Below are 26,634 nucleotides of genomic sequence, written 5' to 3'. Positions count from 1 at the left end.
TGCTGTCACAGTTATGCAGGGTCAAAAAGCACTCAGATTTCATCCAAAATATCTCAATTTGTGTTTCGAAGATGAACGAAGGTCTTACGGGTTTGGAACGATATGAGGGTGAGTTATTTATGACAGAATTCTCATTTTTGTGTGAACTAACCCTTTAAATTTGAACCAAAGTGACTCAAAGTGCACATCTGGCCCATGAATTGTTAATATTATTTATTTATATATATATATGTGTGTGTGTGTATATATGCACTCAAAGAGTTAGAGTCACTATGATTTTTTTATTTGTAAAGAAATTAATATAGTATAAAAGTTTTTAATAATACAAAACATTTCTATTTTTAAAGAAATGCTTCTATTCATCAATTTATTCACAATCTTGAAAAAAATGTAGCCTGGTTTCCAAAGAAGTATTAAGCAGCAACTGTTTTCAACACAGATAATAATAATGTTTCTTGAGCAGCAAATCAACATATTAGAATGATTTCTGAAGGATCACGTGACACTAAAGACTAAAGAAAGGACTGCTGAAGATTCAGCTTTGACATCACAGGAATAAACTGCATATTAAAATAAAAATACTTATATGATAATAATGTAAAAATATCATTTTTACTGTATGTTCTTTCTCAAATAAGTGCAGCCTTGGTGATCATAAGAGACTTATTAAAAAAAGTCTTTTGAGCTGTAGTGTATACTACAGGCTTTTTCATCTATTGCTGTTTAAACGGCACCCTCTTGGCTTCTAAAGTTGAGTTTATCTGCATTAGAGCCATTATAAACCAGTATGTGGTAAAACCAGGGGAGCGGCAGTCTCACAAAGCCTAATTTGTTTCCCAAGATCACAATCTTAATGTACTTCAGCTAGACTACATTTTCATTCCCTAGACATACTGATGTGTGCCACACATTTGTCAAAAAGGGTCAATTTTTTGAAACTGAGATCATTATACATGAAAGATTAATAAATAAGCTTTCCATTGATGTATGGTTTGTTAGGATTGGAAAATATTTGGCTGAGATGCCACTATTTGAAAATCTGGAATCCGAGGGTGCAAAAAAATTTAAATATTGAGAATTCGCTTTTAAAGTTGTCCAAATGAAGTTGTTAGCAATGCATATTACTAATCAAAAATTAAGCTTTGATATATCTACGGTAGGAAATTTACAAAGTATCTTCATGGAACATGATCTTTAATTTGATTTTAATTTTGGCTATTGCTACAAATATACAGTACCTGTGCTACTTAAGACTGGTTTTGTGGTCCAGGATCACATTTTACTATAGTTTAAGCTCTAGAGAGGTCACATACCCCCTGAGCGTGCAGGTACTCCACAGTTTTTGTGATGGTGTACAACACAGCGCTGGCCTCCCGCTCTGAGAAGAACTTCTGTCTGAGGATCTTATCCAGCAGCTCTCCTCCCTTCAGCAGTTCTGTCACTAGATACACTGAGCGGCCATCATCGTACACCTGCACAATAATATTAGTTAGTCACCGCTAATCAGTTATATTACTAACATCACTTTTCATTAAATGCTATAGAAACCAATTCTGCAATACATCACAATATGATTAAGGATGTTTACAATTTTGTGTTTGAAGCCAATCAATGCCGTGTTTAAGGAACACTTGAAGCAAATGCATTGTAATGCATGGAAACACCGGAAACAATAATACTAATCACACTGCTAAATGAATATGAATGATGGATGACCTGCTCTGAGTAATTTGCAGGAAAGACAATAAGAGCAAAAACTCATTATACTAGTCCCTCATCCCGGAAATGTCAGAGCAGAATTGGTTTCAGGTAAACACATCAATGCTCTTTGAAAAGAACAAGACATTACCTTAATATAATTGTGTTAAGCCACCAGGACAAAGCTCAAGAGTCTGCCGCTACAGACTATTGTCTTTCAACCTTAGTGGATGAAAATAAAAAGAGTGCATCCTTGTTTCTATACACTCACGTCTTTCAAGGTGATTATATTTGGATGCTGTCCATAGCGTAACAGAATTTCCACCTCGTCCGTTGGATCCCGTTTAGCTTTATTGATTATCTAAAGATGAAATATATAGAGAGATATATCACAATGTACAAGACACTCACTGTAAGACAGTATAAAATTGTCTTGGAAAAGGTCAAAAATACATTGAAACTGAATGCTGCTGCTTTGTTGTTAAGAAGTTCAAAGCTGTTTTAGTAGGGATGTTAAATTATGTTAAATTTCTGCCTAATAATCTAATAATTTATTTATTTATTTGACAACATAGTCTAGAATTTTAAATCATTATCAAAATAAAACTATAAAACATACAACTAATCATTTTAATTGTTACAAGTGAATTTAGGTATTATAATGTCTACTATGAAAAAAATTGGATATCCATTTTGAGATAAGCTAAATATCGGTTCTTAAATTAGTGAATTAGGGTTTTTAATTATTTAATAAAAAAAAGTAATATAAAATTTAGTATAAATATTTATACAATATTTAATTTATTTAGACAATATGATTAATAATAAATTAACAATAAATTGAAAATAAAACAAAATCTAACACTATTCGTTTTAATTGCTAATTTAATTGCTAAGTGAATTGAGGTATTATAATTTCCACTATAAAAAATAGATATTCATTTTGAGATATGTTAAATATTACAGTTTTACCGTTCTTAAATTAGTAAACTAGTGTTTTTAATTATTAAAAAAAATATATATATACAATTTCAATTTAGAAATGTTTTTTATATGAATTTTATATGATTTATACGAATTTTATATGTATTTTTTGTATTTAGTTTTTTGTGTTTAATATTTAAAAACTAAAATCTATCTATCTTGCTTAAATTAAAATTCTGTTCAATAACCCAATAATTATTGAATTTATTTAGACAACACAGTCTATAAACATAGTCTGAAATAAAAATTCTGTCCAATAACCTACTAATTATTAGAATTTTACATTTAAATTAGTCTAAAATTTGAAAATAAAACAAAAAAACCCCTCAAATAATCGTTTTAATTAAAAATAATAATAATAATAATAATCATAAAAAAATAATAATAATATGTAACGCATTTAAACTTTCATTTTATATGTAATTTTCAAATATATAATTTTTTTTTGTGTTCAATATTTGAAAACATTATTAATTTAATCTATCTATCTATGGTTGATTTAGTGGCTCAATGAAAGCAACCAGTCAGTGTGTTGGTTTAACATGACTCGTTTCTCACCTTCACTGCGTACTCCATGCCTGTGCTTTTCTGTATGCAGCGTCTGCAGATGGAATATGAGCCAACTCCGATATCCTCCTTCACCTCATATGCGTCATTGAACTGAGACACGTTTCTGTGGAGCTGCTACAGAGCGAAAACAACCAGATGTAATGCTGACATCAAATCTGACTCATAGCTAGATCTTAAAAACAGTCATTACAGCATATACTACGTGGAAAGAGGCTTAAGTGTGTTACCCATGACTGTATATACCTGAACTATAGAGCTCACACTGTTGCTCTGCAGGGGCTGAGACTCTTCTTCTGAACTGATGGCCACAAAACTGAAACCCCTGAAGAGTTGATTGGCATTGGCACTAGGGGGTACACCTGGAGAGTCTAGCAGAAAACACAGTGGTTTTGATCTAGTCATTTAATACAGCATCAAATATCCAACAGATTTCAAAAGGTCTAGCAGCATTTAATTAAATAGGTTTTGGTGTATTTGTCTGAGAGGGGATTATAGACAGACAGGCAAAACAGAGTCTACCTGATGTAGGGTCAGACTCAACTGACGTACCTTTGGGAGTTTTTGCTGTAAATTCTGGGTCAAAGTAGAATGTGTCGTCTGGTCTGCCAGAGGCTGGTTTGAAGGGCGGGTGAATCTCTCTTCTAAATAATTTCTTAGACAAACAAGACGCCATAAAAGATTAAAACCACCTTACATTGATAGAGAGTCACTTCTTGATTGTAAATGCATGTTCCTGTAAAGACTCACATTCCAGTCAATGTTAGCATAAAACGGGTGTCTCTTTATCTCTTCAACTCCATCCGGACCAGCACCTGCAGATGAGCACATTCAAGTTAAAAAAATCAACTATTTAAAAACTAAAAACTATTATTTAAAAGGTTGGGATCAGTATTATTTTTTTAATTATTTTTTTTAAAGAAGTCTCCTATGCTTACCAAAGTTGCATTTATTTGAATTATTTGCATTATTTATATATATATAATTTTTTAAATATAATATATATATATATATATAAATAAAATTTTAATTAAATAATCAAATAAAAAGCTGACCCCCAGTTTTTTAAAGCCTGTGTATGTAAGCGGGGTTACCTGCAGAATAACTGAAAAAAAAAAAAAAAAAAAATAATAATAATAATAAATAAATAAATATAAAATAAAGTCCCCAAACTTTTATAAGCTAGTGTATGTGAGTGGGCTTACCTGCAGAATAACTGTATTCATTTTAAATACAAATAAAATAAAATAAAATACTGACCCTAAACTTTTAATAACTGCATTCATTCAAAATAAAAAAATAAAATAAAGACCCCAAACCTTTAATGTTTATGAGTGGGCTTGCCTGCAGAATAATTGTATTCATTTTAAATAAATAAAATAAAATACTGTAGCTACTGTATATGGGCTTACCTTTAGAATAAGTTTTATTAATTATAAAAAAATAATTAAATAAAAAAATTAACAAAAATAAATAAAAGCTAATGTATATGGGCTTACCTGCAGAATAAGTTTTATTAATATATAATGTGAGCGGGCTTACCTGCAGAATAACTGTAATGTAATGTAATGTAATCAATGTAATAAAATAAAAATATAATTCAATTATTAAATTAACAAAAATAAATAAAAGCTAATGTATATGGGCTTACCTGCAGAATAAGTTTTATTAATTAGAAGTAATAATTAAAAAAATAAAAATAAAATAATAAAATAAAATACTGACCCCAAACTTTTAAAAGCCAGTGTATGTGAGCGGGCTTACCTGCAGAATAACTGTAATAAAATAAAAAAAAATTAAATTAAATAAAAAAATATAATAAAAAATAATAAAATAAAGACCCCAAACTTGTATAAGCTAGTGTATGTGAGTGGGCTTACCTGCAGTATAATTGTATTAATTTAAAATAAAATAAAAAATAAATACATTTAAATAAACAAAATAAAATAAAATGCTGACAAATTTTAAGAGCTAGTGTGTGTAAATTGGCTTACCTACAGAATAATTGTATGCATTTAAAAAAATAAATAAATAAATAAAATAAAATAAAATACTGACCCCAAACTTTTAAAAGCTAGTTTATGTAAGTTGGCTTACCTACAAAATAATTGTATTAATTTTAAATAAATAAAATATAAACCAAAACAGAAAATAAAGTGTGTGGGCTTATCTGCAGAATAATTGTGATCATTTTAAATAAAAGAAAAGAAAAGAACATACTGACTCCAAACCTTTGAAAAGCTAGTTAATGTGAGTGGGTTTACCTAATCTATTGGAAGGGTTTCGTTTAAAAAGGCTCCTGAGGAGACTCTGAGCATCTGAACTCAGAAACTGAGGCATTCCAAGCTTCGCCCTACAAAAAAAAAACAGAGCAAGAGTCAAGCAAGAGTTCAGACTGTCAGCAAATGAAAGCTCATGCCTTTATTATTAAGCTACACAATTGTAAGTGCTGGTCGTTTTGTTATCCAATAAAACAGTATTTTTCACTTCAGATTTGCCTGCCCTTACATATCAAGTAAAACTTGTAAAGTTTGTACAGACTATAAAACACATGTCGACCAGAAAGTCACTTTCTATCTAAGTGGGCTGTTTTAATGCAGCTGTAATATGATCTTGTGGTGATAAAGTAAAATTATTGTCAAAAATCTGTCCTCACAAGCCTAGAGGTCAGATAATATAGAATGAAGGAATAAGACAAACTGCACTGAAGTCACTTCCACAGCTGATACTCTGCGTATTCACATCAGTGGCAATTGTCGGTTCTTATCAGTCCTCTGCTGAAGCCTCAGATGAACACTGTAATTGACAAAACCTCATCTGGCCTTCTCTCTAAACATCTGAATTCATTCCACTAAAACCAAGTTACTACAGTTGATCAAAGCCGTCAAACTGCACGCAGGCCTTCGATTATAATTATGCACCACAGTGGTGCTAGTGTGGCACTCAGCAAGCCGCATTATGACGTGCCGTGTATTTTGTGCGGTTCCGTGTTTACTGATGGTTAAGTGCTTAGTCTTTAAGCTAAACAGCACTGTCAGCTAAACCAAGGGCTTATCCTCATCGCTACAGCACTTAGCATCCAGATGTTTCACAGACCAATTCCGCTGGGTCTTCCCACTCAGAGTGGATGAATGTGTTTAGATTATAGTGTGAGGTGCGTCTCTGCCGGGATAGAGGAAGGATGAGGCCGTCGCACTCACTTTAGAATCATAGTCATGGTTTCCTTGCGGTCCTTGCCTTGGAAAGGCAGCGTTCCAGTTAGCATTTCAAACTGAGGATGGAGAACAAAATAAGTGTGAGTTTATATGAATAAAAGTGCACTCAATACTTTTTAGTGTACTTTTTACTGTTTAGATAGTTTTCAAGATTTTGTATAATTTTATATTCATTATTATTTCAAAATAAACTTTTAGATTTGCTAAATTTATTTTAAAACAACAAATTTAAATGTTTTGTTAATATTGACTTATTAATAACAAAATTAAATTTACAAAATAGATTAAATAAAACAAAACTTTTAATGAGAAAAGAAATGACTGAGATGGGAAAATATACAAAATGCTCAATGAACAACAACAGAAACAGGAAGTGGTGGACCCTCACCATGAGTACACCGTAAGACCACCAGTCAGCGCTATAAGTGTGTCCTCTTCTGTTCACCACCTCTGGAGCCATATACTCTACCGTCCCGCAGAAAGAGTATGCTTTATTTTCGTGATCGATCGACTCCTTACTGAGTCCGAAATCTGAAGACACACACAAACACACTTTCAGTATGGCAACATCAGTGTTGTTACTCTTAACTAAAACTACACCTAAAACTACTCAAAACTGTTTTTGTTTACTGAAATAATGCTGAAATAAAATAAAAATACAAAAGTTTAGTTTTAAGTTAAATCTAAATCTACTGTATATACTGTATATATATACTCAAAATTGTGGGATAAAAACACACACACACACACACACACACACACACACACACACACACACACACACACACACACACACATATATATATATATATACATATATATATATATGAATGAAATAAAATAGTTTTTATCCCACAATTTGGACTTTTTTCTTACAACTATGAGTTTATAATTTTTCGCAATTCTGACTTTTTTCTCAGAATTGTGAGATATAACCATGCAATTCAGACTTTTCCTCACAAATGCGAGTTTATATCTTGCAATTTGGATTTTTTTCTTGCAATTCTGTGTTTGTATCTCAACATTTTTTTCCATGCAATTTCAAGTTTGTATCTTGCAATTCTGACTTCTTTCTTGCAATTCGAGTTTATTTCTCACAATTCTGACTTTTTTTCAGAATTGTTTGTATCTCGCAATTCTGACTTTTTTCTCAGAACTGTTTGTCTCACAATTCTGAATTTTTTCTTGCAATTCCAAATTTATTCTGACTTTTTAAAAATCAGAATCTTTTGTATCTTGCAATTCTGACTTTTCTTGCAATTCCAAATTTGTATCTTGCAATTCTGCCTTTTTTTCCCCTCAGAATTGTTTGTATCTCGGAATTCTGACCTTTTTTTTTTTTTTTTTTTTTTATCAATTATGAGTTTGTATCTCGCAATTCTGACTTTTTTCTCAAAATAGTTTGATCCCGAAATTCTGACTTTTTTCTAGGAATTTTGAGTTTATATCTCGAAATTCGTACTTTTTTCTCAGAAATAGTTTGACCCCAGAATTCTGACTTCTTTTTGCAATTCCAAGTTTATCTTGCAATTCTGACTTTTTCTCAGAATTGCATGATACAAACTTTCAATTCTGACTTTTTTCTCAGAACTGTGAGATATAAACTCGCAATTGCGTGTTATAAAGTCAGAACTGAGAGATATAAACTCACAATTCTGAGATAAAAGTCACAAGTGCAAGATATAAACTCACAAGTCATTGAAAAACTCACATTTGACTTCAGTTCTCAGAATTTTAAGTTCAAATTTTCTTGATATTGCAAGTTTATATCATGCAACACTGACTTCCTAACTCGCAACTGTGAGTTTTTAATAACAATTATGAGAAAACATTCAGAATTGCAAGATCTAAACTAACAATGGCAAAAAATAAAGTCAGAATTGTGAGATAAAAAGTCGCAAGCTTTTTTTTTTTCATCTTTTTATTCAACAGTGGAAATATTTTTTTTTATGTGTATAAAATAACACTAAATACTACTAAAAAATAAACAGATAACTGGGCAACATCTCAATTTCCCACAATCATTGCACAAACCCTCATTTTCCACACATTGACAGTTCACCTTGATATACAGTATGAGTGCGGTTTAGATAGTCATAAACCTCTACAGAGTGAAGGTTAAACCGTCTGTCTGCCCTCCCATGAGGCCGCAGTCATACGGTATCAACACAAAGCCCTAAATGCTCAAGGTGGCACCATGCTGATGCAGCCATTCCAGCAATCTGAAATTACCTACCTGTCAGCTTTATGTGGCCCTCCTCATCCAGGAGAATGCTGAAATTACACAGATTCACAGCATTAAAAAGCCATTTGACAGAGAACTCACACACTCACACAAAGGGTCCCCCTTATTTTCTACTGCCATTCCCACCCTGAGCCATGAGGACATATCTCTATATGTCACGGCAACAAGAGTACAACCATTATTTTTATAGCTTCATTCTCTTCAGACATAAATGTGATTTATGGACGACCTTACAGACGACAGTGAGGAAGGGGAAAAAAAAAAGAGAATGAGCGAGTGTGTTTGGTGATAAACATGAAAAAAATAAAAGCACAAAGGGAAGTATGGAAAAGAACATGTTTTACAGAACATAATGTTTTTTTAATAAGCTTATGTTCACCAAGGCTGCCTTTATTTCACAGTAAAACTGAAATATTATTACAAATGAAAATAACTGTTTTCTATTTTAATATATTTTCAATTGTTATGTATTCCTGTGATGGCAAAGCTGAATTTTCAGCATCATTACTCTAGTTTTCAGTGTCACATGATTCTTCAAAAATAATTTTAATATGCTGATTTGGTGCTCCAAAAAAATCTTATAATTATCAAATGTTATTTTTGGTTTTTTTTGTCTTTACTGAATAAAAAGTTCAAAAGAACAGAAATAATTTGAAATAGAAATCTTTTATGACATTATGTCTATACTGTCACTTCTACTGTCAATTTAATGCATCCTTGCTTAATAAAAATATTAATTAAAAATAATAATAATCATCATCATCAATCACAAATACTCTGAAGCCCTGTCTTTCCATACTTCCTTTTTTTAAATAAAAGTAAAAATAAAAGTCATTTATGGAGTTTGATGGTGTTTTTGTTTTAAAACACACAGGTCAGAAATGAAATGTTAAATAAATATGGCAAATAATGACAATTTTGATTGATTTGTGTGAACTATAATTTTAAGTTCAAATCTAAACTGAGTTTATTTGAGAACATTCAGTACTTCTCTGGTTTCAGGTCTCTGTAGATGATGCCTAGTCCATGAAGATGGTCCAGAGCTAAAGCCAGTTCAGCCAGATAAAACTTCACATCCTCCTCTGTGAACATCACCTGAGGCAAGAGAGCACATGCTTCACATGTTAATCAGACAGTCTCGTCCTCTAAGTAAATAGTCTTGGTGAGACTCTGCTTTGTAGATCACTTTGGATAAAAGCGTCTGCTAAATGCTTAAATGTAAATGTAATGCTTGCGGTAACCATTCACTATTTACCTCTTTTGACAGTCGAGTAAAGAGATCACCTCCTCTTAAAAAGTCCAGAATCAGATAGAGCTTTCCTTCAGTCTGGAATGCTGCAAGAAGTACACAAGAAGAGTGTGAGAAAGAAAGAATGGCTTCATTGGTTACTAGAACATTAGAACAAGAGCTGTTCTTTATTCTGATTGGCTGATGACCAGCACTTACCATAGTGTAGCTTAACAATAAAGGGATGATTAACCTCCACCAGGATGTCCCGTTCCATCTTGGTCCTGACCCGATCCCGTACTGAAAACACACGCATAAATAACAACACTTCTGTTTACTTCCATTGAGTTCACTAATAATGCTTCTCAATGTTCCCCCCGCCCAGAAATCTGGCACAGCAGAATTACGCAGATGGCACCGGATGACTAATTAAATAAAGTAAGGAGAAAAATGCAGTGCAAGAGAGACAAGAGAAGCTGAGAGCTGTAGGGGGAGGAGAGTCATTTTACTCCTGTGGATGTAGATGTGTTTATCATCTGGAGGGGCTGTTTTTCATAGCTGTTCCTTCCATGGACATCAATTTACATTCTTAAACAGCTACAACTGGGAATTAACCAACCAAAACACTGGAATAAACAGAACTTAACAGGTTACTGTGGAAAAAATAAATGCACAGGAAGTTTTCTGAGTGATTTGGAGTCCCACGTGTTAATGAGACTTTTGAACTGGCTTTTAATATCTTGGCTTGCAAACCTGCACGATTTCCTGTCAAGGGCAAAAACAATTAATTTGCACATTCAGCTAAGGGACTAAGGCCAAACATCACCTTCTTCCTGTTTTATTGGATTTGTTTCAAGGAGTAAAATTTGCCAAATCATAAAATACTTCATAAAATCTGTAGACAATATAGCCTATGGCCCACGTCAATATTTGACTATTCAAAAAACATTGATAGTGTTCAATAATAGAGTTACAGAAGTTAAAGTGTTTTGAACAGAATTTGCCCTTTGTGTCAATTGCAGTGCAGTTTGAATAAATATTATGTAAAATAAGTGAAAAGACGTCAAGATGTCAACATCTAAAGAAATGTACAAATGTGATTTTATGTCCACAGAAAGCACATTAAATGTAATTAAAGTGTCTACTTTTAAGGTTTCAAGTATTTGAAGAAAAAGAGTCAAAATTTGGTTAAAATAATGTTACGTTGTCATTCACTACAACACAATGTATATGTAAAAATTCAAACAACATGCTTATTCTGATTTGTAAATATTAAAACTATATACAATAATAAGGGAGCATATAACATTTTGTTGTTTTAAATGAGTAAAAATAATTACTGACAAATGGGCAAAACCTGGGATAGTGGCAAATTTGAAAAATGTAGAATTACAACTAATTAGTGTTTGGGGTGAAAGTAATTTGTCTTTTAATATGTAACAAATTGATTTTTTGCTGTAAATATGCCTGACAAGAGTGTTACACTGAATGACATTTTAGTGGGTGTTTTCTGAGTCATTCTAGCAAACGGGTGCCATTTGGGTCCGCAACGTTTGATGAGATGCTTAAGGCACAAAAAATGTCCTAAAGTGTGTTTTCAAAGCTTAAAGTTATTAATTCAAGTGTTCTTGTTAACATGATATATGATAGAACACTATTCTTAAAAAATAGAAGTGTTTTTTAATCATTTTTCATTAGTACATAGCCAATTTCACATGTCCGTGTTGACCAACATGATATTTTGATCTAAAATATCACCAAATAAGTTATAGATTTTTTCAAACTTTTATTATTTTCAGCATTATATGTGTGTCCCTGTTTACATAAGATATATTTATTCAAAATAAAATATAATTTTTTTGTAAATATTTTATGATTTGTGTGTGTCCCGCAGTTTAACTTACCACCCCGTCACGCTAACTTGTTTTTTCTATAATTAATGTACTGTTGCTTTAAATGACATCACAAAGAGGAAGTGACATCATTTGAGCCTTACAGACACCAAGAACAAAAGCAGGCAAATAATGACATTCTTTTACATTGTTTATTTGATGTTTTTTTTTCATGTTAGACAGGGTCCGTCAAGCTTAACCCTACCACCCCGTCACGCAAAGTAGATAGGGAAAACTGTTTTTTATTAATTCTTTTACATTATTAATGTAAAGAAAATCAAATTTCAGATTAAACGCATGCATGCTAGGTGAAAAACTTGACCACAACGGAGATCTGCGGCCATTTTGGGACGAAATTTACCACCCCGTCACGTTTTTTTATTGTGACGGGGTGGTAATGGATGGGGTGGTTCTGCTTCCTGTTTGAATGAGAAAATGTGTGAAACTATTCTAATATAGGATTCTAATATAGGTAGGGTGACCATACTGATGTTTATTTTATTGGTGCGCAGCAATGCTTCAAATCAAGTGAACAAACAGGTGCATTTGCATTGCTTTGATCGTTCTCTGTAGATCTCACCTTCTCATGTGCAACGCCACGATTGGTCGATTCTGTACAATAACTTTATGTTATTGGTCAAATTACTTCAGGTGTTTTAGGCAATATTTAAATTGTGGCCAGGCCGTGTCCTGTATGACCGGCACATATGGCCACCCTAAATATAGGCTAATCAATTTTTAATCAGTATTTTCTGTTAACATAAACATTTTTTCACTCACCATCTCACTCACTATGTCACTTTCTCACAATCTCTTTCACTCACTCATTCACTCACTCACTATCACAGCATTTCACTCTTAACAAGACAGCCCAAAAGGTGCCAACTGAACCAATTGATTGGGAAAGCAGAAATCTAATTGGAAAGTAGTGTGTGATTTAAATATGACAATGACCTTTATCCTGGGATCATCATGGATACAGATGAAATGCATGCCCTTGTGAAATGTATGCATACAATTTAAAACCAGCTGTTCATACAGAGAAACACTTTGTCCATACCACCCCATCACAGGGTCATTTTGTAAAAGTTTATATAAATAAAATAAAATGTTACTTGATTTAATGCTGTATATGATATTCTTATTGTGTGGACTAATTAAATAAATGCCACTTTATTTGTATTTTTTGAGTGAATTTGTTTTTTCACAAACAGTGAGGCCATTGAAATGTCAAATTCATTTTTCAAGATTAAAAATCTAACAATTAAAATTTTTATTAAATACAGACTCTCTATTGGTGGTTTGCAAAAAAGAGACAATTCATTAGGAAAACATAACATTTTAAAAATATATTTCATGTTTTACTACTCTAATGGCATACATATCGTCCGTAATGGGGTGGTACAAGAAAGGTGCCCTTGCCTGAAGAAAAAGGATAATATTAATAAGGAGTTTGTGCCTGAGGTGGGAAAATATGTTTTTTGGAGGTTTAACTTGTCTTTCAAGTTGTAGTCTTTTTTATAGAAAGTTTGTTCTTAATGAATTTTTTGGCAATTGCAAAGTGGAAATGGCACCCGTTGCGTAGAATAACTCTTTTATAAATTAGGGGAAAATGTATGATATTTATTTTTTATTCAAAAAACAAACAAAAATGCAATTAAATTAAACAGAAAACTTTTAAATACATTTTTTTTTGAAAAACAACAATTTTAGGCATTATTACACTTTTTATGCTTTAACCCCTTTTCATTTTTGACCTATATATATATATATATATATATATATATATTTTTTTTTTTTTTTTTTTTTTCAATTGAATATATCATATATAAAAATGTAATAAAAATGTATAGAAATAAATATGTACAGTGCCATATTATTCTAATGTAAAATAACAGTTTTCTATGTGAATATTTTTTTAAATGCAATTTATTCCTCTGATGCAAAGCTGCATTTTTACCATCATTACTTCAGTCTTCATTGTCACATGATCCTTCAGAAATCATTCTAACATGCTGATTTATTATGAATGTTGGAAACAGTCATGCTGCTTAATATTTTGTTGGAACCTATGATATTTTTTCTGGATTCTTTAATAAATAAATAGTTAAAATGAACAGCATTTATTTAAAATATAAATCTTTTGTAACAATATAAACTACTATTTAAAAGTTTGTGGTAAGTAAATGTTTATTCTTTTTTTTAAAGAAATAATACATTCATTTACCCAGGATGTGTTAAATTGATAGAAAGTGATAGGAAAGATTTCTATTTTAAATAAATGCTGTTCTTCTTAACTTTTTATTCATCAAAGAAATCAAAGAAAAAAGAATCACAGGTTCCAAAAATATCAAGCAGCAAGTTTCCAACATTGATAATAAATCAGCATATTAGAATGATTTCTGAAGGATCATCTGACACTGAAGACTGGAGTAATGGCTGATGAAAATTCAGCTTTACATCACAGGAATAAATTATATTTTAAAAAATATATTAAAATAGAAAACCATTATTTTAAACTGTAATAACATTTCATAATATTACTGTTTTTTTTTTTTTTTTGCATTTTTGATCAAGTAAATTCAGCCTTGACGAGCAAAAGAGAATTCATTAAAAAAAAAAAACATTAAAAATGTTGCCAATTGTTTTACACTTCAGCACAAAACCCCAAATTGACTGATTTTGATACCTTTCAGGGTGGCTTTTTTCAGCACTTTCATTGCGTACAGCTGTCCTGCATCCGGGCCTGTTGTCTTCTTCACCAAAAACACCTTCAACACACAAACAAAATCAAGGCTTCATCAAAACATCATTAAAAAAACCACTTCAAAACCGGATCTATTTTACTCATCAGTTCTTCTTGAAAACACAATTAGTTCTGCGCTGTGCTGTGACACTGTAACTATAGTGATCGTGACTAGCTCCATGTGTAATTTTACTAAGATTGCCGTTAAAATATGAATGACTGTTTTTTTTTTTTCATCTGCGCATGGCTCATGGTTTCATCTGTGCTGATTGCCTCTCAAAGCACAATGCGCACACGCACGCACGCACACACGCATGTTGGGTTTACATGTTTTATGGGGACATTCCATAGGCGTAATGGTTTTAATACTGTACAAACCGTACTTTCTATCACCCTACACCTACCCTAAACCTAAACCTAGCCCTCACAGGAGATTGTGCACACTTTTACTTCCTCAAAAAAACTCATTGTGCATGATTTATAAGCCTGTTTCCTCATGGGGACCTGAGAAATGTCCCCACAAGGTCAAAATCTACTGGTATTCCTATCCTTGTGGGGACATTTGGTCCCCACAACGTGATGAATACCAGGTACACACACACACACACACACGTTGGGTTTACATGTTTTATGGGGACATTCCATAGGCGTAATGGTTTTTATACTGTACAAACCGTATTTTTCTATGGCCCTACACCTACCCTATACCTAAACCTAGCCCTCACAGGAGATTGTGCACACTTTTACTTCCTCAAAAAACTCATTGTGCATAATTTATAAGCCTGTTTCCTCATGGGGACCTAAGAAATGTCCCCACAAGGTCAAAATATACTGGTATTACTATCCTTGTGGTACACACACACACACACACACACACACACACACACACACACACACACACACACACACACACACACACACACACACACACACACACACACACACACACACACACACACACACACACACAACACTAAAAATATATTCGTATAGGTGGGCGGTATGACCAAAATCTTATATCACTGCATGAGTAATTTCAAATCACAGAAACAATGTACACAGTTATTTGCCTAAATATTTTGAATTTCCCATAATATACATCATTTGATTATGTAATAGCTTAATTACTTTAAAAGTTAAACAGTTCACACCTCATTTGATAATTTGTGGGGCTATTTTTTGGAATTAGATGAATGTTTTTCTCAGTCTTTTTTTTTTTTGTTCTTTCGTTTGAATGGTTATTCTTTCTTTTTTCTGTAAAAAACTTTAACAATAAGGTCTCATTTGTTAACATTATTTAACTAACAAAGTAACAATGAGCAATACATATGTACAAGATTTACTAAACTAGTTAATAGTTTTCTTGTTGTATTTTATTTTATTTACCTAGTCTGTACAAGATTTACTAAACTAGTTAATAGTTTTCTTATTGTATTTTATTTTATTTACCTAGTTAGTTAATAAAATGTTCATGTTTCACACTGCATTAATGTCCCAACTTTTAGTTACAACATTTGATCTTAAAAATGCATTAGTAAACATTGAAATATTGAAATATTGTGTGTGTGTGTGTGTGTATATATATATATTTATTTACACACACACACACACGCACACACGCACACACGCACACACGCACACACGCACACACGCACACACACACACACGCACACACACACACACACACACGCACACACACACACACACGCACACACACACACACACGCACACACACACACACGCACACACACACACACACACACACACACACACACACAGTCGTGGCCAAAAGTTTTGAGAATTACATAAATATTGGAAATTGGAAAAGTTGCTGCTTAAGTTTTTATAATAGCAATTTGCAAATACTCCAGAATGTTATGAAGAGTGATCAGATGAATCGCATAGTCCTTCTTCGCTATGAAAATTAACTTAATCCCGAAAAAAACTTTCCACTGCATTTCATTGCTGTCATTAAAGGACCTGCTGAGATCATTTCAGTAATCGTCTTGTTAACTCAGGTGAGAATGTTGACCAGCACAAGGCTGGAGATCTTTATGTCAGGCTGATTGGGTTAGAATGGCAGACTTGACATGTTAAAAGGAGGGTGATGCTTGAAATCATTGTTCTTCCATTGTTAACCATGGTGACCTGCAAAGAAACGTGTGCAGCCATCATTGCGTTACATAAAAATGGCTTCACAGGCAAGGATATTGTGGCTACTAAGATTGCACCTAAATCAACAATTTATAGGATCATCAAGAACTTCAAGGAAAGAGGTTCAATTCTTGTTAAGAAGGCTTTAGGGCGTCCAAGAAAGTCCAGCAAGTGCCAGGATCATCTCCTAAAGAGGATTCAGCTGCGGGATCGGAGTGCCACCAGTGCAGAGCTTGCTCAGGAATGGCAGCAGGCAGGTGTGAGCGCATCTGCACGCACAGTGAGGCCAAGACTTTTGGAAGATGGCCTGTAGTCAAGAAGGGCAGCAAAGAAGCCAATTCTCTCCAAAAAAACATCAGGGACAGATTGATCTTCTGCAAAATGTATGGTGAATGGACTGCTGAGGACTGGGGCAAAGTCATATTCTCCGATGAAGCCTCTATATATTTCAGTTACTTGCCAAGTTTTAATTTTTTTGTTTAATATTCAAATTTTTAATAGTTATAGTTTACAGTAACATCACTGGTCCCTGCGCTGTCTCTGCATAGACAGGGTTGCCAGATTTAACTAAAACCTGCCCAATTGCCTCTCAAAACTAGGCCAATCGCGTTTGGAGGAGGTCCCCCTTTTAAAAAATAAATCGCATACTGTGGGGTAAAATACATTTTTTTCTTCAACCCACAGACATGAAAAACAACCTGCTACAACAGTGATAAAATAGCCTAATTCCACGGGAATTAAGGGTCGGGGGTGAAAACTTTTGAACAGAATGGAGATGTGTAAATTTTTCTTATTTTGCCTAAAATTTTTAGTTTTCATTTAGTACTTCCCATCAGAGGCTACAGAAGACAGTTACATGATTTCCAGAAGACAAAATACGATAAATGTACCCTGATCTTCAAATAAAAAAAGTTTTCATGCAACATATTCCTTCTGGAGCATCAGTGAGCGTTTAAACCTTCTGTAATAGTTGTATATGAGTCCCTCAGTTGTCCTTGGTGGGAAAAGATGGATCTCAAAATCACACAATCATTGTTTGGAAAGGGTTCATATACACAAAAATGCTGGAAAACCAAAGAATTTGTGGGACCTAAAGGATTTTTCTGAAGAACAGCGGGCAGTTTAACTGTTCAGGACAAACAATGGACTCATGAACAACTATCACTAAACAAAACATCTTTTATGTGAAATATCTTATTCTTATCAGTAGTAAATAAACAATAACATGCATTTTGTAAGATCCCTCTTATTTTGGTAAAACAATTAACATTTATGACGTACCTTTCCAAAGGAGCCCTGTCCAAGCACCTTCCGGAGCTCAAACTGCAGCGGGTCGGCCTTCTCTGAGCCCTCTTTAACATGATGTGTGATGCTGATCTCTTTAACAGACACTTCTTCCTGGAGAGAGGATGACAAGAAGCCAGAGAGAGAACTACATCAGCGAGAAAAACACAAAAACTCTGACAGACGGTTCAAACTAAAATTCAAACAAGCCAGAGAGAAAACAGTTTTACTAAATTCACCCGAACTCAATAATAAACCCAAACATGCATTATTAAATTAACACACAACTAAAATAAGCGGGAATTTCTGCAAAGCGGTCGCGAACGCATTACTCTCACCCACGCCACGCACATCACAGCAGTGCGCCGTTGTGTCCCACGTGTTCTCGTGCCTGACCTGGGGCTCGTCACCCCGCTCCATGCCTGAGGGAGGAGGGGTTGAGCCCCGGCAATCCCCCTGCAGTGTGTGCCTGCTGCTGGGCTTCTGATGCACAGAGAGCGCAAGACCACTCTCAGTAGAAAGCTCATGTGACGGACAGCTTCCCACACGGTTGCCATGACACCGCCCCCAATCCTCCTGCTCCATCACACTAGCGGTGGGCGTGGAGAAGGGTGACTAAAGACACAACGTTCAAGCTCTTCTTTCCTCACTCTCTTCCTCCCACTCTCGCTCTCTCTTTCCGTCCATTTCTCTTTGTCTCCCCCTCTAATCCATCAGCTTTTCATCTCCACACGGTGAGATGATGTCATCCTACGTTGGCGTACCAGCAAAGTGTCTCTCATGCAAGTGATGAAAGTTTATGGGCACAGACGGTCCTCCATCACTCAATATACTGAGACCCAAACAATAACAAAACCTCCACCATGATGCTTTAAGAGTAGTTTAACAGTAGTTGCTTAGACAACGTTTAACTAAAACGATACAAAATTCGCCATGTAAATTCGTCATAGTATGTGGTTGCTATTAAGTGTCTATGATATTCTGGGGTCGGCTGCATAACAGTGTAGTCTTCAAAGTTAGTCAGCAATTTCTTTTTCTTAAAGAAACCCAGGATATTAAGACTTGTATGGCTTAATATGACATAAATGATGTCCCTTACTGAAATATGTAGTAGAAAACCCATTAAAGATTTACGTTATTTTTAAAAAGATCCACATCGTTTTATACATATTTTGGACTATGGGGGGTGTCATTATTTTGATGATGTCAAACGGTTGCACACTGTGAGCTACTGACTCTACCTGTTTTTATCACAACACAATAGGAAAATAAAATACTGATACAATGACCACAGCTACTGAAAGAGCTTACAGGTGGCGATGGAACCAAATGCCGTACCATCATTTTTTCCCAACAAGGAGTCTAAACTCCCTTGGATGTTGAGTGAAATTTGAGCTGAGAAACTCGTTCAGTGGCTGCTGCGTTATGACAAGCGTTGTATGTTTACATCCTGCCAGAATGGCATCTAGCGTTTCTTGTCTCTGCCATTTGTAAGCTCTTTCAGTAGCTGTGGTCTACTAAAAGCTTCAAAGGCATCAGGGCTGAAGTGGAGAGAACAAAGACGCGGGTCTTTATGAAGTTTTATTCATCCACAGACATCTTCCCATTCTTTCTCCTCTTCTTATTGCTAGGAAAGCTGTCAAGACGTTGCATCTCTTGTTGTCTTTTCGACTAAAAATTACAACTAAAAGTCGCACAATGTGGCATTGTATCAGTATTTTATTTTCAGATTTATGTATTCTGAGTTGTGTTACAGTAAAAATAGCAATAGGTAGCGCCAGTAGCTCTCAGAGTGCAAACATTTCACATAATCAAAATAATGGCGCCCCCCCATACTGCCCTCCAAAGGCAAAGCACAGTAACTACACATTTGGTCAAAATTGAGTTAAGGCTTAAAATAGACTTTCTTGACGGTTTTGTCTTTTGGCAAAGTCTCCTGGTTCAATTTTGTCCCATTTCAGAAAGACGAGAGTGTCAACATGTTTGACTAGTTGACGTAACAACTTTAAAGGCATTTTTCTCAGTTTCAATGTTGGCGTAGTTACTGCACTTTAGGGTTGTGTATCGAGAACCGGTTCCATTTTAGAACCGGTTCCAAATTTCCATTAACCGGGTATTCGATAAGACACGCGCATTTCGATTCTGCTTAACGATTCCCGAGTTCGCATTTTAATGTGATTTTCAAACGATTTAAGTGGAGGAAAGAAAAGAACTTGCGCATTGTTTGCGTGCAGCGCACATATCTGAAACGCGAGCACGGAGAACAGCGGTCCTGATGCGGGCTCCCGACCTGTGTCCGTTCTCGAAACAGTTCCGTGCATTGACCTGTATGAACGAAATACGTCAGCATATCCTCATAAACACAGCGTTTTTTTTGTCTTGAGTGAACGTAAACAGATAAGAAAGAAAACGCATGTGTAACAGTATTCTTAGGTCTGTGTTCGGTGTTAAAGAGACAGCCGTCTAATAAACGTGCCGCCTGTCATAAATGTTAATCAAAGAACAAAAGAAAATCATTAACTGACTGAATATCTTTTATAAATTTAATGAGGACTAATCAATATTTTATTTATGAAAAGCAAACTATGCAGTGTTTTTAAACTTTTGATTTCAATTTCTGTACCTGACATTTGTTCAGTTTTATTTATTTATGCTATTGCTAATTGATTTGCTCCTATTTTATTACTTGTCTTTAACAATTTAATGTTTGAAATTTATATTAGACTAGTTGTTTGTTTTCTGTGGTATTATTTGGTAAAACCATAGGCAAAAGACAGAATAAATATGTTTGACTAAAAACTTTTTAATGGATTTTTTTTGATCATATTGGAATCGGAATTAGGAATCGATAAAAATCGGAATCGATAAGCAGAATCGGAACCGGAATCAGAATTGATAAAATTCAAACGATACCCAACCCTACTGCACTTTGCCTTTGGATAGTCCAAAGTATGGATAAAACAATGTGAACTTTTTGAAATAACATTTTTAATGACATTTTTTTGTTATATTATGCCTTGCAAGTCTTAATGCCCAGGGTTCTCTTTATATACTGGTCATAACTTTTAGTAGATTGGCCTACTTTGAATCTGAAAAGCAAGTCTTGGCTAACTGCTAGTTGGTCATACTAGTTCTTTAGACTTACATAGTGTCTATGTTTACATAACTGGACACTGGTCACTGGTCACTAGGGCTGAATTCCACTTTTAGCCACACACTCGTGAACTTCCCTTAGCACTTCCCCTTGGGAAATCCCTACTGCCATTTTGAAGTGCGTTCCACTTTGTGAAGTGGACGAAGGAAGTTTATATGGACGGACCCTTGACCCCTTGATCTCGACAGAGGGAGTGAGTCTATTTCATATGTAAACTCTATGCAGCTCGATATGCCACAATGCAACATGGTTGTGACGTCACCGCAGATCATGTTTAAAAGGTTAGTTTACCAAAAAATGAAATTTCTGTCATTAGTTCTCACCCTCATGTTGTTCCAAACCCTTAAGATCTTCCTTCATCTTTGGAACACAAATTAATTGATTCTTTATGAAATCCAAGAGCTTTCTTACCCTGCATAGATGGCAACGCAACTGAAACATTCAAGGCCCCGAAAGGTAGTAAGGACATTGTTAAAATAGTCCATGTGACATCAACTATAATGTTATGAAGCTATGAAAATACTGTTTGTACAAAGAAAACAAAAATACTTTATTTCAAGGTTCAATTGCAAGGTTTCCATCAGTAGCAGGCACTCATGCAACAAAATCAATGACGTACATCCAAGTCAACGAGATCGAAGGGGAGTAAGCAAGGTAAGGGCATAAAAGTGCATTAAAAGTGCAACGTAGCCTAGATATTATCCAGGCACCTTCTTTAAAGCCTATATTTCTAATCCATTTTATTGTCCACCAGGCAGAAGTTTTAAGTCTGACAGTTTAGAATCTGTGTTGTTATTGTTTATTGAAACAAAATCTATAAAAATGGTTTAAATATAGCTGAAATAAAAAATATATATATTAAAAACCAATATTTTTAAATGTGACCCTGGACAATAAAACCAGTCACAAAGGGTACATTTTTTTGAAATTGAGATTTATACATCATCTGAAAGCTGAATAAATAAGCTTTCTATTGACAATGGTTTGTTAGGATAGGACGATATTTGGCTGAGATACAACTATTTGAAAATCTGGAATCTTTTTTTGGGAAAATTGACTATAAAGTTGTGCAAATTAAGTTCCAAGCAACGCATATTACTAATCAAAAATTAAGTTTTGATATATTTATGGTAGGAAATTTACAATACACAAACTATCTTCATGGAACATGATTTTTACTTAATATCCTAATGATTTGTGGCATAAAAGAAAAATCAATAATTTTAACCTACACAATGTATTGTTGGCTATGAATGGTTTTTTGGTCCAGGATCACAATTGTTGCCTTAGTAACTTGCTGAAATAAATAATTTGAATTACAGACTATACATTGTACTAAAGTAAGAATAAATGACATTATCAAATATTATCTTGTGCTGATTAAAAAAAATGTATTTATTAATTAAAAATTCATTTAGTTAATTAAAAAACTAGGTTATGTTCAGAATTACATAATGCTGTTTGCAAACTTTTCAAAATATGCAAATTTTTGTTATTAAATACCTGAAAAACCTACTACATTTGCCAAAATGTGAAGTATACACTCTGTACAAGCACACTGTTTTGTTTTACCCCACGACGCAAAGCACCCAACCTTCAATCTGAAAAGTGCAAATGAATCATAATCAATATCAAATCCTGATCTACATAATGAGTCATTTGACTGAGCAGCCAAAAGTCAGGACAAAATTCAGCATTCTGTTCCCAATACTATTTTAGAAAAAAGGTGGTAAACACTGTGCAGCATGTTTGTATTCCATTCTTAACACACCCAGAGCTTTTCTACAATCTCTTCTGTAAAGCTCAGAAGACTTGTGTAAAGTCTACCTCCAAGTCGATCCCCAAATTCCCTCTTCCTCCCGTCTTCAGTGTTATTCCTAAAGCTGATGGAACCAAAAATACCTCAGAGTCCCATGGAGAGCGATGTGGAAGCGAGGCCAGTGAATCCTCCATCCTGTTCCAGCCCAAATCAGTCTGGCATCGTGTCAGCCTGGGCTCCCTCAGAGCAGCCAGCATCCTGCCATGAGGTGCTGGATCTCCGTCCAGCCCTGACAGCGTTTCTAACCTTTCTGTTGCTTCCTGAAGCCCTGCAGGCAAGTCTATGGTATGACGGTATAGCCGTCTTAGTCTAGTCCAGTCTGGAGAGTTTGTCTCCAGCATCCAAGCTAAGTATTTCCCACAAACAAGGTTTGTTGAGATAGACAGATAAAGAATATAACCAACTGCAGACTCCTTGGCTTGGTAAGTTCTTGCTGAAAAGCACGAGAAAGGGTTTGCAGGAACTTGGAATCTTCTCTGGAAATATCCAGAAGTCTATAAAGCTGAAAAGCAAGCTCTGTTCTCTTGATATGTGAAAGAGAAAATCATTGAACCAATCGAATGAAGAAAATAAATGCAAAGGGAGGGAGGCGTAATGAATCCGCTGTTCACCTGCATCATGTTAAACACATACAAGCATCCAACCGGCAGCACTTTCCCGCCTCTCTCCTCGCCTCTCGCTGAGCATAATTCACACCTCATCTCAATGTTGCCAAGAATGGAAACTGATACTTCAGAATGAGAATGAGTCGCTAACGCTTCAGGGTCCAAATGGAAGTTGATAAAAATACAAAATGAGGTATTTAAGTTGCATCTTTCAAACTTCAACTAGAGAGTCACGTGTGCTACAAAGACTGAAGGTGTACAAAAAAAACATGAGGCCTGATTCAAGGATGCTTGAGAGTGTGTTTTCGTACCGTTTGTGAATGATAATGTCCGACTGTCTGGCAGGGAGCTGTTGTCCAGAGCATGTGTGGATTGTGGTGGAAGTGTCATGTTCTTATGGTGGTATTTTCGAGACTGTGATTCAGAGTACAGATGGTGACAATATAGGATGTGCTTGTACCATGTTATCACTGACTTAAAGAGCACCTGTGCCACACTTACAAACAAAGACACATCTCATTCATCTAAATAAAATCACATCTCTTACTAAACACCATCATATTTAAATGTGACGTGTGGGGTAGTTTAAAGGGATAGTTTACCCCAAAATGAAAATTAGCCCATTATTTACTCACACTCCAGGCATCCTAGGTGTATATGATTTCCTTCTTTTAGGAAAATCCAATCAGAGTTATATTAAAGATGATTCTCTTCATCAGTCCAAAACAAGTCCAATAAAATGCATCCATTCATAATAAAAAGTGCCCCAAATGGCTTCAGGGGGTGAATAAAGGCCTCCTGTAGCGAATCAGTTTTACAGTTACAGTTTTGTAAGAAAAATATCCGTATTTAAAATGAAAGAATCACTTTAATCTAGCTTGCGCCAACTGGTCGTACACAGAAACAGCTTGGGCGGATGACACAAGACATCAGCCTTACACATGCGCCACTCGAAATTGAGGAATGCGAACGCGTTGTGGAGATACCAAAACAAAACAACGGTCACGAATTAGAAGTACAAAATGAGGATTTGTAAAGAAAAATGTAGGAGAATTTCAATATAAACCAAGAGGAAACTGGTTTTCCTTTGCTAAAGTAAGGAAACTTGGCTTCCTTTGCTCCTGTAAACCAGTTGGCACAAGCTAGATTAAACTGATTCTTACGTTTTAAATATGGATATTTTTCTTACAAAAATGCATCGATTTGCTACAGGAGGCCTTTATGCACCCCCTGAAGCCGTGTGAGGCACTTTTTATAATGGATGGATGCACTTTATTGGACTTGCTTTGGACTGATGAAGAGAAACACCCACCCAATTGCCATTCTAAAGCTCCAATTGGATTTGTCTGAAAGAAGGAAGTGAAATACACTTAGGATGTTTGGAGGGTGAGTAAATAATGGGCTAATTTTCATTTTGGGGTGAACTAATCCTTAAAAGTTTTTGAACGTAGTTTCATAAAATTACATTTGAACCACTGATGTCACATGGAGTATTTTAACCATATCCTTACTACCGTTCTGGGCCTATAACGTGTCAATTGTGTTGCTGTCTATGCAGTGTCAGAAAGCTCTCAGATTTCATTAAAAATATTTAAATATACCAAAACTTAATTTCTGATTAGTAAAATGCATTGTTAAGAACTTCACTTCTTCAAAGGCGATTTTCTCAATATTTAGATTTTTTTTGCACCCTCAGATTCCTGATTTTCAAATAGTTGTATCTCGGCCAAATATTGTCTATCCAAAATATCATATAATCAATGGAAAACTTATTTATTTAGATGTATGAATCTTAATAAAAAAAGACCTTTATGACTGGTTTTGAGCTCCAGGGTCATATATGATTGGATATGATTGGTTATGTTTTTCTGTGATTGCTTCATACAACAAATCAGTCTGAATGAAAAATGTAATGGCGTTAATGAGAAGACTAATTTAAAAAGTAAGTAAACATCACACACACTTAGATATAACCACTTTGTTAGGTCAAAACAAGACTAAATATGGCCTGAAAACATCTGATCTGTGGGAGTTTTTTGTGAATAATCAGCTTGGTTAAATTTAAAGTCTGTGATTTACCAAGCTTTGATGACTGATGATTTAAAAAATGTAAAAATAGTTAAAAGGTAACTATTAAAAAGAATAGCTGAACATAAGCTCACAAATAAAACACTTTGTCTAAATTGGTACTGCCTTGAGCTATTATTTTGGAATAAATGTAAAATGCATTAAAACACTAACTTTCATACTTGGCTTTAATAAAAAGAATATTGATTACATTATTAAGGTAAAAATAAAAAAAGGGGGAAAACACCCTAAAACTAATAAATTTAAAAATAACCATAAAGTATATTTTCCAAAATAACCAGTAAGTCCGTGTCTAATACATGCCTTCCGGAGGTACACGTCAGCTTTGGAGCCAAGCCGAAACCCGATCACTGTCCAAAGTACAGTACTCACCGTCCTGCAGGGGAATCTTTCGGGCTGCCTCTGAAACTGTCTCCGTAGAGCCTTCAACCTACACTGCAGCATGCGGATCACTGCCTCACCAAAAACAATAGTCCAGGGCTTAGAAGCTGCCATAGTGCTACTGCCCTGCTTCTGCCTCTGGTCTGGAGGAACACGGCCCAAGTGTGAGTGAGTGTCTCTGCCAGGATATGCAAGAAGTTGTAAAGAGTGAGTGCCTGGATGACAATCACTGACTCACTGAGGGGGGAAGCCCAATCTTGAAGGAGGGAGTGTTAAAGCCAAACTGGGAGATTCCCCAGCCAATCCCTCCGGTACAGAGTCCTGGAGATCCCCAAACACTCTCACAGCTGACCAGTCACACAGAGACACATACTCACACGCTCAGCCTTGTTTCAGGATGTTAAGGGCTACAGATGAGATTAACAACACCTGTTGTGTACAGTCCAGTGGTCCAAAGCAATAACGGTTGCCTTCAAACAGTCCATAGGTCTGCAGAACACAGTGAACTTTTAATTAAAAGAAAAGTTCAGCCAAAATTAAAATTCTGTCATTAATCACTCACCCTTGTTTTGTT

The 26,634-nt window shown here is 34.7% G+C and overlaps 1 protein-coding gene across 4 annotated transcripts in view; it reads right to left on the bottom strand.

Annotated features, from left to right (window-relative positions):
• rps6ka3b (ribosomal protein S6 kinase, polypeptide 3b) overlaps positions 1-26,634 on the bottom strand; it is a 62,886-nt gene that overhangs the window by 3,950 nt on the left and 32,302 nt on the right. For 2 of the 4 annotated variants that reach the window (XM_073830315.1, XM_073830317.1), the window contains 15 exons: positions 18,011-18,127; positions 14,519-14,600; positions 10,157-10,237; positions 9,965-10,044; positions 9,698-9,804; positions 8,701-8,738; positions 6,853-6,995; positions 6,450-6,520; positions 5,514-5,602; positions 4,000-4,064; positions 3,802-3,904; positions 3,496-3,620; positions 3,241-3,366; positions 1,970-2,059; positions 1,314-1,472 (listed from right to left, as the gene is read on the bottom strand). In XM_073830315.1, coding sequence (XP_073686416.1) covers positions 1,314-1,472; positions 1,970-2,059; positions 3,241-3,366; positions 3,496-3,620; positions 3,802-3,904; positions 4,000-4,064; positions 5,514-5,602; positions 6,450-6,520; positions 6,853-6,995; positions 8,701-8,738; positions 9,698-9,804; positions 9,965-10,044; positions 10,157-10,237; positions 14,519-14,600; positions 18,011-18,127 — 1,476 coding nt within the window. Of the gene's footprint in view, positions 1-1,313; positions 1,473-1,969; positions 2,060-3,240; positions 3,367-3,495; positions 3,621-3,801; positions 3,905-3,999; positions 4,065-5,513; positions 5,603-6,449; positions 6,521-6,852; positions 6,996-8,700; positions 8,739-9,697; positions 9,805-9,964; positions 10,045-10,156; positions 10,238-14,518; positions 14,601-18,010; positions 18,128-18,351; positions 18,586-26,051; positions 26,239-26,634 lie in introns of those variants that run through there. The other 2 variants (XM_073830316.1, XM_073830314.1) reach the window with 2 other exon arrangements.

The sequence above is a fragment of the Garra rufa genome, chromosome 24 (assembly GCF_049309525.1).
Source record: "Garra rufa chromosome 24, GarRuf1.0, whole genome shotgun sequence".
Lineage (NCBI taxonomy): Eukaryota > Metazoa > Chordata > Actinopteri > Cypriniformes > Cyprinidae > Garra > Garra rufa.
This window is presented reverse-complemented; position numbering and strand designations above follow the sequence as displayed.